General features: G+C 66.6%; 1 protein-coding gene across 1 annotated transcript in view; it reads left to right on the top strand.

Annotated features, from left to right (window-relative positions):
- NCKAP1L (NCK associated protein 1 like) overlaps nucleotides 1–10,548 on the top strand; it is a 20,841-nt gene extending 10,293 nt beyond the window's left edge. The window contains exons 15-30 of the mRNA XM_026085345.1: nucleotides 156–301; nucleotides 974–1,106; nucleotides 1,546–1,665; nucleotides 1,987–2,126; nucleotides 2,518–2,649; nucleotides 2,756–2,974; nucleotides 4,038–4,168; nucleotides 4,937–5,034; nucleotides 6,257–6,350; nucleotides 6,745–6,827; nucleotides 6,961–7,041; nucleotides 7,602–7,695; nucleotides 8,476–8,592; nucleotides 8,951–9,060; nucleotides 9,680–9,769; nucleotides 10,136–10,548. Of these exons, the coding sequence (XP_025941130.1) occupies nucleotides 156–301; nucleotides 974–1,106; nucleotides 1,546–1,665; nucleotides 1,987–2,126; nucleotides 2,518–2,649; nucleotides 2,756–2,974; nucleotides 4,038–4,168; nucleotides 4,937–5,034; nucleotides 6,257–6,350; nucleotides 6,745–6,827; nucleotides 6,961–7,041; nucleotides 7,602–7,695; nucleotides 8,476–8,592; nucleotides 8,951–9,060; nucleotides 9,680–9,769; nucleotides 10,136–10,261 (1,914 nt within the window). The 3' untranslated portion in view covers nucleotides 10,262–10,548. The remainder of the gene's footprint in view (nucleotides 1–155; nucleotides 302–973; nucleotides 1,107–1,545; nucleotides 1,666–1,986; nucleotides 2,127–2,517; nucleotides 2,650–2,755; nucleotides 2,975–4,037; nucleotides 4,169–4,936; nucleotides 5,035–6,256; nucleotides 6,351–6,744; nucleotides 6,828–6,960; nucleotides 7,042–7,601; nucleotides 7,696–8,475; nucleotides 8,593–8,950; nucleotides 9,061–9,679; nucleotides 9,770–10,135) is intronic.
- The last annotated feature ends 215 nt before the right edge of the window (nucleotides 10,549–10,763 follow it).

The raw sequence follows: 10,763 nt of genomic DNA, 5'->3' as shown, positions 1-10,763 counted from the left end.
CCTTCTCCATCACCGTCCCCACCCCATTGCGGTCCCTCTCCCCATCCCCAACCCTGTCCCTCTTTCCATCCCCGTCCCCCTCCCAGCCCCAGCGGTCCCACGGCCCCTGCCCTTCTGCCCCGTCCTGCTGTCCCCCCAACCCGCTGCCCCCCCAGGCCTACACCAGCGTGGCCAAGGCCTCCCTGCCGCTGAGCACCAACCCCGACGTGGGCCGCGTGATGAACCTCATCGTCTTCCACACCAAACTSCTCGACTCCCTCGAGGACCTGCTGGCCGAGGCCTCGGACCTCTCCGACCTGTGGTGAGCACAGGCGCCCGCTGTGCCTCSGTTTCCCCCGCGTCACCRGMGTCACCCCTGGCTGGGGGGCGATYGAGCCACGTCCTGCCTCCRGGACCTGCATGTGCTGGGGTGACGGGGATGGGAAAGGATGGAGGTGGCCATGGGGGGACGTGTCACCTATGGGAGAAGGTGGGCAGGGTTAGGGGCGAGCAGGGTGGGACTGGACACCAGGATGACATGGACGAGGGACAGGGATATGAGTAAAGGCAGATAGACACAGGCATGGGGACACGCACAGACATGGGGACACAAGCATGGGTGTGGGGACATACATGTGGACATGGAGACACACTCACGGGAATATAGACAAGGGGACGTAGACATGGGGGCAAACACATGGATGTGGGGACATACATGTGGATGTGAAGACATGCGTGGGAATACAGACATAGGGACATGGATGTGGCGACACAGACCTGGATGCAGACACAGACATGGGGACATGGATGCAGACATGCATGGGAATACGGACATAGGGACATGCAGGAGGACATGGGGACACAGACACGGGGGGAGACGCAGACCTGGGGGGCACACACATGGACACAGGAACAAAGGCACTGAGAGAGCCACCGAAATGTCCTGCGTGTCCGGAAAGGCAAATCCCCTCTCTCCTGTCCCCCACGCCTGCAGTTTCTACCCTCGCCCCGTGGAGAAGATGTTCATGGCCACGATGGAGGAGCCCTCGATGCTGCGCTACAGCATCGCCTTCCCCCTGCTCTGCAGCCACTTCTCCCGCTGCAACCACGCCATGTGCCCGGAGGAGGTGGGTCCTGCGGGGACGAGGAGGGGACGTGGGGACACCACGAGCTAGGTATGGCCAGCACTGTGGCCATGCCACCTATGGAGGAGCTGTGGCAGGGACATGTGTGGCAGAGGGAGGGGACAGGAACGACTGTGGTGGCCATGTGTGGTGGCATGTGACRGAGGGATAGTGACATGCATGGCCATGACCCTGCCATGTATGGTGGCACCTTATGGGTGTGCCCAGTGTGCCCACGACTCTGTGGCACGTGGTAGCAGATGGTGAAGGGACGGTGGCCAGCATGTCTGTGGCCCTGCAGCATGTGGTGCCATGTGGCTAGAGGATGGTGGCAGACATGGCCATGGCATGCAGCAGATGTGGTCGCAGCCCTGTGGCATGTGGTGCCACGTGCCCTGCACTCTGACCATGCTGTGATGGTGCTGTGGCTCTTCCACTGCAGTATCCCCACCTGAAGGCGACAGCGCTGGGGCTGTGCAACAAGTTCCTGGAGGAGATGGCCCGGCAGGCCAGCGCCTGTGTCATGGACGCCTGCGCTGAGCAGCACAACCTCAGCGAGCAGGTGAGGGCTGGGTCTCCATGGCCTTTGGGATCTCCGTGACCTCCAYGGCCTTTGGGTCTCCATGGTCTCCATGGTCTGTGTGGCCTTTTGGGTCTTCATGGCCTCCAGGGCCTCCAYGGCTTCCAGCGTCTTCAGGACCTCCGTGGCCTCTTTGGCCTCCATGGTCTCCATGGCCTTGGCACGGGAGAGGCCATGGTGAGGGGAAGACCTAGGTGTGTCCCTGATCCCACTTTGGGGACAGTTGGCCCCTGGTCCCRAAGACCCTGGTCAGGTTGTCCTCGGTGCCACGGCCTGTGGTAACCTGCTGCCCATGGCCGGCAGCTGCTGCCCAAGCACTGCGCCTCCACCGTCAGCAAGGCCCGCAACAAGAAGGCCTCAAAGCAGCTGTCCAAGAAAGCGGAGCCTGAGAGGGACAAGCCGGGGGCCGAGAGCCAGAGGAAGGACCGGACCTTGACCACCAAGTGAGAGCAGGGCGGATGAGGGTGGGCATGGGGCAGGGAGTACAAGGCCRTGGACGTGGGGTGGTGAGCACCAGGCATTGGGTGTAGGTGTGGTGTGACATGGACATGGACATGACGGGGCGTCCATGAGTGTGACATGTCCATGGGTGGGGGCATGGTGTGGCCATGGGTGTGATGTGCATGTGCCATGGACACAGATGTGGTGGGAACATGGCATGGCCATGAGGATGACGTGAACAGGGATGTGGCAGGACCATGGCATGGCCAATGGTGTGACATGGATGTGACATCCATGGTCATGGGGGTGCCGAGGGTGTGACGTGCCACTCCCACGGCTGTGATGGGGCCGTGGCATGGTGTGGCGGAGGCTCACGGCCCTTGTCCCCTCCAGCATGGACAAGCTGCACCTGACGCTGGCCGAGCTGTCCCTGAGCCTCAACCATGTGCCCAACTTCACCGTCTTCGAGCACACGGTGACGCCGGCCGAGTACCTCAGCAGCCACCTGGAGACGCGGTTCACCAAGTAGGGCCGGGCACTGGGGCCGTGGCGGGGCCGTGGTGGGCCACGGGTGCTGCCACGAAGGATGCTCGGCCATGGCTCTTCACACAGCCCCATCCTSTCCCCGCAGGGCCATCGTGGCCATGGCGGGCTACAGCCAGGCCACGCAGGAGGTGGCCCGACCCTCGGAGGTGCTGGTGGGGCTGAGCGCCTACGTGACCTTCATCCAGTCTCTGGGGCAGTTCGTGGGCCTGGACACGGGGCGCATCATCCGCAACGTCCTCCTGCAGCAGACGCAGCCCCGCGACGCCGCCGGCGAGCAGACRCTCACCACCATCTACACCAACTGGTGGGTGCTCAGCCGGGCTGGAGGCCCCGGGGTGCTGGGTCCCCTCCCTGGGGGACCTGGACCTCCACGACAGTGCGGCGTGGCACGGAAGGGGTGGAGGACAGATGGATGGGGCAGAGCGCACAGCCCTGCGGTGGCTCTATGGGGCTGTGTCCCCCCGCCCTGGGATGGGTGTGTGGGTCCTGGTGCTGTGGGTCCTGATGCTGTTGGTCCTGGTGACATGAGTCCCAGTGTCACAGGTTCCTCAGTGCCAGGGGTCCTGGTGCCGTGGGTCCTGGTGCTGTGGGTCCTGCAGTGCTGTGGATGCTGATGCTGTGGGTCCTGCAGTGCTGCAGGTCCCAGTGCCATGGGTCCCAGTGCCATGTGTCCTGCAGTGCCGTGGGTGCCAGCGCCATGGGTCCTGCGGTGCTGTGGGTGCTGGTGCCATGGGTCCAGTGGTGCCGTGGGTCTTGGTGCCGTGGGTGCCAGGTGGGGATGCCGTGGGTCCTGCGAAGCCRTGGATGCTGGTGCCATGGACACTGTTGTACTGTGGGTGCTGATGCTGTGGGTGCTGATGCTGTGGGTGCTGGTGCTGGTGTTGTGGGTCCTGCAGTGCTGTGGGTCCCAGTGCCATGTGTCCTGCAGTGCTGTAGGTGCCAGCGCCATGGGTCCTGCAGTGCTGTGGGTGCTGGTGCCATGGGTCCCATGGTGCCGTGGGTGCCAGGGCTGTGGGTGGGAATGCTGTGGGCCCTGCGAAGCCATGGATGCTGGTGCCATGGACACTGTTGTACTGTGGATGCTGGTGCCGTGGGTGCTGGTGCTGTGGGTGCTGGTGCTGGTGTTGTGGGTCCTGCAGTGCTGTGGGTCCCAGTGCCATGGGCCCTGCTGTGCTGTGGGTGCCAGTGCTGTGGGTCCTGCAGCGTTACGGGTGCCGGTGGCTTGGGTGCTGGTGCCATGGGTCCAGTGGTGCCGTGGGTCTTGGTGCCGTGGGTGGCAGGGCTGTAGGTCCTGCGGTGCTGTGGGTGCTGGTGCCATGGGCTCCGCGGTGCCGTGGGTGCCAGCGAGCGGCTCGGCGTGCCCGCAGGTACCTGGAGGCGCTGCTGCGGCAGGCCAGCACGGGGGCCATCGTCCTGGCGCCCGCCCTGCAGGCCTTCGCCACCGTGCCGCGGGAGGGCGAGCCGGCCTTCAGCGCCGCCGAGTTCTCCGACGTCTCCGGTGAGGACCGCGGGGCCGGGGAGGACACCGCCGGGACGCTGTGGGGATGCAGCGGGGACACTGCGGGGACACCACGGGGATGCAGTGGGGACGTCGCGGGGATGTTGTGGGGACGTCGTGGGGATGCAGCGGGGACACCACGGGGACACCACAGGGATGCAGTGGGGATGCAGTGGGGACGTCGTGGGGATGTTGTGGGGACGTCGTGGGGATGCAGCGGGGACACCATGGGGACACCACGGGAATGCAGTGGGGACGTTGCGGGGATGTTGTGGGGACGTCGTGGGGATGCCGCAGGGACACCACGGGGATGCAATGGGGATGTCATGGGGATGCAGTGGGGACGTCGCGGGGATGCAGTGGGGACATCGTGGGGATGCAGCGGGGATGCCACAGGGACACCATGGGGATGCAGTGGGGATGCAGTGGGGATGTCATGGGGATGCAGTGGGGACGTCGCGGGGATGCAGTGGGGACATCGCGGGGATGTTGTGCGGACGTCATGGGGATGCTGCAGGGATGCAGTGGGGACGCTGCGGGGACACCATGGGGATGCTGTGGGGAGGCAGCGGGGACACCGCAGGGACATCATGGGGATGTTGTGGGGATGCCACAGGGAGGTCACAGGGACACCATGGGGATGCAGCAGGGATGCTGCGGGGATACGGTGGGGACGTTGTGGGGATGCTGTGGGGACGCCGTGGGGACATTGCGGGGACATCGTGGGGACCCCGTGGGGTGTCCCCCCGTGACGTCCCCGTCTCGCAGAGATGCGGGCGCTGGCCGAGCTCATCGGGCCGTACGGCATGAAGTTCCTGAGCGACAACCTCATGTGGCACGTGGGCTCCCAGGTCGGGGAGCTGAAGGTAGGGCTGGCGCCGGAGCTGGGGCGCGGGTGCTGGGTGCTGGGTGCTGGGTGCTGGAGGCAGGCTCTGAGGCTTGGTGCTGGAGCTGGGTGCTGTGTCTGGGTGCTGCGTCTGGGCGCTGGAGCTGGGTGCTAGAGGTGGGTGCTGGAGCTGGGCACCGGGGGCTGGAGCTGGATGCTGAGCGCTGGGAGCTGGGTCTAGGTGCTAGACCTGAGCCCTGGGTGCTGGGAGTGGGTGCTGGAGCCAGGCACTGGGGCTGGGCACTGGGGCTGGGGGCTGCATGTGGGTGCTGGGGCCAGGTGCTGGGTCTAGGTGCTGGATCTGGGCACTGGGTGCTGGGTGCTGGGACTGGGAGCTGGAGCCAGGTACTGGGACTGGGTGCTGGGGTGGATGCTGGGTCTAGGTTCTAGATCCGAGCACTGGGTGCTGGGTGCTGGAACTGGGTGCTGGAGCCAGGCACTGGGGCTGGGGGCTGCAGCTGGGTGCTGGGGCTGGATGCTGGGTGCTAGGACTGGGTGCTGGGGCCAGATACTGGGGTTGGATGCTGGGTGCTGGAGCCAGGCATTGGGTCTGGGTGCTGGGATAGGGTGCTGGGGTCAGGTGCTGGGTGCTGGAGCTGGGTGCTAGAGGTGGGTGCTGGGTCTAGGTGCTAGATCCGAGCACTGGGTGCTGAGTGCTGGGACTGGGTGCTGGAGCCAGGCAGTGTGGCTGGGGGCTGCAGCTGGGTGCTGGGTGCTGGGACAGGGTGCTGGAGCCAGGCACTGGGTCTAGGTGCTGGATCTGGGTGCTAGGACTGGGTGCTGGGACAGGGTGCTGGGGTGGATGCTGGGTCCAGTTTCTGGATCCAGGCACTGGGCCCTGGGTGCTGGGTGCTGGAATGGGGTGCTAGAGCCAGGCAGTGTGGCTGGGGGCTGCATCTGGGTGCTGGGGCTGGGTGCTGGGTGCTGGGACAGAGTGCTGGAGCCAGGCACTGGGTCTAGGTGCTGGATCTGGGTACTAGGACTGGGTGCTGGGGCCAGGCACTGGGGCTGGGTGCTGGGACAGGGTGCTGGAGCCATGGGGGACACCCCAGGGACCGTCCCAGCCCCTCGCCTGCCCCTCGGGCTGGCCAGGAAGCGATGCTGTGGGCGCGAGGTACTCCTGGGCACCCGGTTGGCCGGGTGACCGGCACCTGGCTCGGGGCGCCGTGTCCCCAGTGCCACCAGCCCCGTGTCCCCTGCAGAAGCTGGTCAACGAGAACATGGACACGCTGGTGCAGCTACGCGCCAACTCCTACAAGCCCGAGCAGATGGCGGCGCTGCTGCCCCGGCTGAGCTGTGAGTCCGGGCGCCGCGGGGGGCACACGCGCGTGCACACGCGTGTGCGCATACGTGTACCCGCGCGGGCACGTACGCGTGTTGCACGCGTGCAACACGGCCGCGGAGCCAGCTGCACGCAAAGCACGCGAGGATGCGCCCGCGCGGATGCAAGCGCCCACGTGCGCGTGCCCACGCACGCACGCTCGCACGCGTGCGCGTGTGCAAGCCTCTCGCGCGCAGAGGAGCGTCTTTGCAYGCGCGGGTGCAAGCGCACGCTCGCACCGGCGCGCCTGCAGCCTTGCACTCGTGCTGATGCACGTGTAGGCTCACGCGTGCACGCACAAGTAGGCTTGCACGCCTGCACGCTTGCACACACGCGTGCACGCCCCGCCGACCCCCTCTCCTCCTGCAGCCGCCGACAACGTGCTGAAGCGCATGACCATCATTGGCGAGATCCTCAGCTTCCGCGCCATGGCGCAGCAGGGCCTGCGAGAGGTGGGCGCCGGGGGGCGGGTGCCCCACTGGGGACGTCCCCCACCCCACCCACCGTGGGTGCCGGTCCCGGCGTGGCCACAGCCGGTGCCCGCTTCCGCGCCCCTCACCGGCATCGCCCCCTCTCTCCCTGCAGGTCTTCTCCCACCACTGCCCCTTCCTGATGGGCCCCATCGAGTGTCTGACGGACGTCGTCACCCCCGACACCGACATCCAGGTGGGCACGGCCGGGGCGCTGCGTGGCCCTGGGTGGCCCTGGGTGGCACTGCGTAGCCTTGCGTGGCACCGTGTGTCGTTGCATGGCACTGGGTGGCAGTGTGCAGCATTGCATGGCCCTGGGTGGCCCTGGGTGGCACTGCGTGGCCTTGCGTGGCACCGTGTGTCATTGCATGGCACTGGGTGGCCGTGTGCAGCGTTGCATGGCACTGGGTGGCCCTGGGTGGCACTGCGTGGCCTTGCATGGCACCGTGTGACACTGCGTGGCACAGCATGGCATTGCACCGCCAGCAGCACCCGGGGCGCAGCAGAGCTCCCACGAGCGCAGCTCGTGGCCTGACACGTGGCGCGGTGGCCCGGGTGGCCCTGTGGGCACCGTAACGTGGGCGCCCTTCGTGGGGGTGGCACCCTGGTGTCCCTGTGCCTGGCTGCACCCTGAGGTCCCCCTGTGCGCCGCTGCGCCCTGGGACCCCCTGGTGCATGGCTACACCCCGGGGTCTCCATGCATGGCTGCACCCCGGGGTCCCCACCCCTGAGCCCGGCGCGTCCCCGTCCTCCCAGGTCACCTTGAGCATCTTCGAGCTGGCCTCGGCCGCGGGGATCCCGTGCGAGATTGACCCCGCGCTGGTGAACGTCCTCGCCGGCGGCAAGACGGGTACCGGGGGGCCGCGGGCGCTGGCCCGGGGATCGGGGTGTCCGTATGTCCAGGGGGTGACTGTCCCTGACACCTTCCCTTGGGTAACCTCCTAGGACCTCCCCACCTGGTGTCACCTCTTGTGTCWCCTCCCTGGGTCCCTGCTGCTTGTCACCTCGCTTGGATCCCCTGGGCCCCCTCCCTGGGCCTCTGCCTGGTGTCACCTCCATAGGACCCTCTGTGTCACCTCCCTGGGACCCCCGAGTCCCCTCCTTGGGACCCCCACCCCATGTCACCTCCCTGGGACCCCCGAGTCCCCTCCCTGGGACCCCCACCCCATGTCACCTCTCTGGGACCCCCGAGTCCTCTCCCTGGGACCTCTACAGCATGTCACCTCTCTGGGACCCCTGAGTCCCCTCCCTGAGACCCCCACCCCATGTCACCTCTCTGGGACCCCCGAGTCCTCTCCCTGGGACCTTTACCCCATGTCACCTCCCTGGGACCCCCGAGTCCCCTCCCTGAGACCCCCACCCCATGTCACCTCCCTGGGACCCCCGAGTCCTCTCCCTGGGACCTCTACCCCATGTCATTTCCCTGGGACCCCTGAGTCCCCTCCCTGGGACCCCCACCGAATGTCACCTCCCTGGGACCCCCGAGTCCTCTCCCTGGGATCTCTACCCCATGTCACCTCCCTGAGACCCCCGAGTCCCCTCCCTGAGACCCCCACCCCATGTCACCTCCCTGGGACCTCCCGGGTCCCCTCTTTGGACCCCCACCTAGTGCCACCTCCCTCCCTGGCAGACGGCTCGTCCCCGGAGGAGGACTACAAGGTGGCCTGCCTGCTCCTGGTCTTCGTGGCCGTGTCCCTGCCCCTCCTGGCCTCCGACCCGGCCTCCATCTACAACACTGAGATGGACGGTAAGCGTGGCCGTGGCCCGTGGCCCCGATGCCGGTGGTGGCCCCGATCCTGGTGGCACCACGTGCGGATGTGAGCCCTGCTGGTCCCGGGGTGGCTCATCCACCCAGGGGGGACAGGGCTGAGCCAGCTCACGCCTGTGTCGCGCTGTCCCCATGCGTCCCTGACRCCTGAGGCTGGCTGTACCCCATAGTCACGTCTGAGGGAGAGTGGGGACAGCAGGAGTCCGGGACAGCAGGACACCTGATGTCACCTGCTTTGGAGCAGGGCCAGGGCCCTATAACTGCRGCCAGGGGACACTGGAACGTGGGGKTCCCCGTGCCAGTGGGAYCCCTGATGTCACCTGCTTTCCATCCCCAGGTTACAACAACAACATCCACTGCCTGGCCAAGGCCATCATCCACGTGTCGGCTGCACTCTTCACCATCCACAACAAGAACATCGAGACCCACCTCAAGGAGTTCCTGCTGGTGAGAGCGGCTGGGGCCTTGGCTGTGCCCGTCCTGGGGTGGGCGTCATCCTGGGCTGGACACCACCTGGGGGTGGCCATCATCCTGGGGTGGGCACCGTCCTGGAGTGGATACCATCTGGGGTTGGTCATCGTCCTGGGGCTGGACACCACCTGGGGGTGGCCATTGTCCTGGGGTGGGCACTGTCCTGGGGTGGCCACCATCTGGGGGTCGCCATTGTTCTGGGGTGGCCATCGTCCTGGGGTGGGCTCCATCCTTGAGTTGGCACCATCCTGGGGCGGCCATCGTCCCGGGGTGGCCATTGTGCTGGGGTGGGCACCATCCTGGGGTGAACATCATCCTGGGGTTGCCATCGTCCTGGAGTGGGTATCGTCTTGTGGTGGGCATCTGGGCACCATCCTGGGGTAGCCATCGTCCTGGGGTGGGCTCCATCCTGGAGTTGGCACCATCCTGGGATGGCCATCGTCCTGGGGTGGGCTCCATCCTGGAGTGGGCACCATCCTAGGGCCACCCGAGCCTGTCCAGTGCCGTGGGCTGTCCCCAAACCTCCCGATCCCCCACCATCCCACGTCCCCCTGGTGCCCGGCCGGACCTTGAGCAGGCTCCATCCATCCCTCAGTTGGCCTCCGTGAGCCTCCTACAGCTGGGRCAGGAGACGGACAAGCAACGCGCCAGGAACCGCGACTCCGTCTCCCTGCTCCTGCAGCTGGTGAGTGCCGGTGGGGCACGGGGGGGGGCAGCCCCCCGCCGCRTCTCGCCTCCCGATGCCCAGATTTCACCCGGATCCGACTCCGGCCCTCCCGGGGTGGTGGAGACGGCCGGGTTTGGGGGGGACGGTGACGCGCCGRCCGACCACCCCGGATTGGTATGCAGGCAGCGAGCGCCCCGCGCTGCAAAGCAATTTAAATGCAAATGCTGCAATCCGGAGCTGGGGGCGGAGAAGGGAGTGGGGGGGCTGCCGCCTCCCCGCGTCCCATCCCGGCTTCGTCTCCCTTCCCTGGCGAAGGGGGAAACTGAGGCCGGGGAGGGGGGGATGGTTCCTGACGCCGTGTCCTCCTCCTCCGCCCCGCTCCAGCTCGTGGCGGAGTCGTCCTTCCTCACGGTCGACATGCTGGAGACCTGCTTCCCTTACGTCCTGCTCCGCAACGCCTACCGCGAGGTGTGCCGGGAAAACCTGCTCAGCAGGATCCCCTCGCACTGAGCCGGGCTGCTCGCACCGATCCGGTCTCCTCGCGTCCATCCTGTCTCCTCGCATCCATCTGGTACCTTCGCATCCATCCCGTGCCCTCAGCAGCAACCCGTCTTCTCCACCAGACCTGGTTTCCTTGCACCGACTCGGTTCTTTCGCAGTGACCCGACCTCCTTGCAGTGACCTGGTGCCTTTGCACCGACCCTTGTCCCTTTGCACCAATCCTGGTCCCTTTGCACCAATCCTGCTGCCCTTGCACAACCCGGTCCCCTTGCATAAACCTGGTGCCCCCCTACTGACTTCGTCCCCTTGCACTGACCCAGTCCCCTTGCACCAGTCTGGTCCCCTTGCATTGCCCCGGTCCCCTTGCACCCACACTGTCCCCTTAACCTGACCCGGTCCCCTTGCACCGATCTGGTCCCCTTGCACTGACCTGGTGCCCTTGCACCCATGCAGCCCCCTTGCACCCACACCGTCCCCTTGCACTGACCTGGTGCCCTTGCACCCACGCAGC

The sequence above is a fragment of the Apteryx rowi genome, unplaced genomic scaffold (assembly GCF_003343035.1).
Source record: "Apteryx rowi isolate R43461 unplaced genomic scaffold, aptRow1 scaffold_665, whole genome shotgun sequence".
In the NCBI taxonomy this organism is placed as follows: Eukaryota; Metazoa; Chordata; class Aves; order Apterygiformes; family Apterygidae; genus Apteryx; species Apteryx rowi.
Note: the sequence above shows the minus strand (reverse complement) of the source record. Positions and strands in the feature narration are given on the sequence as shown.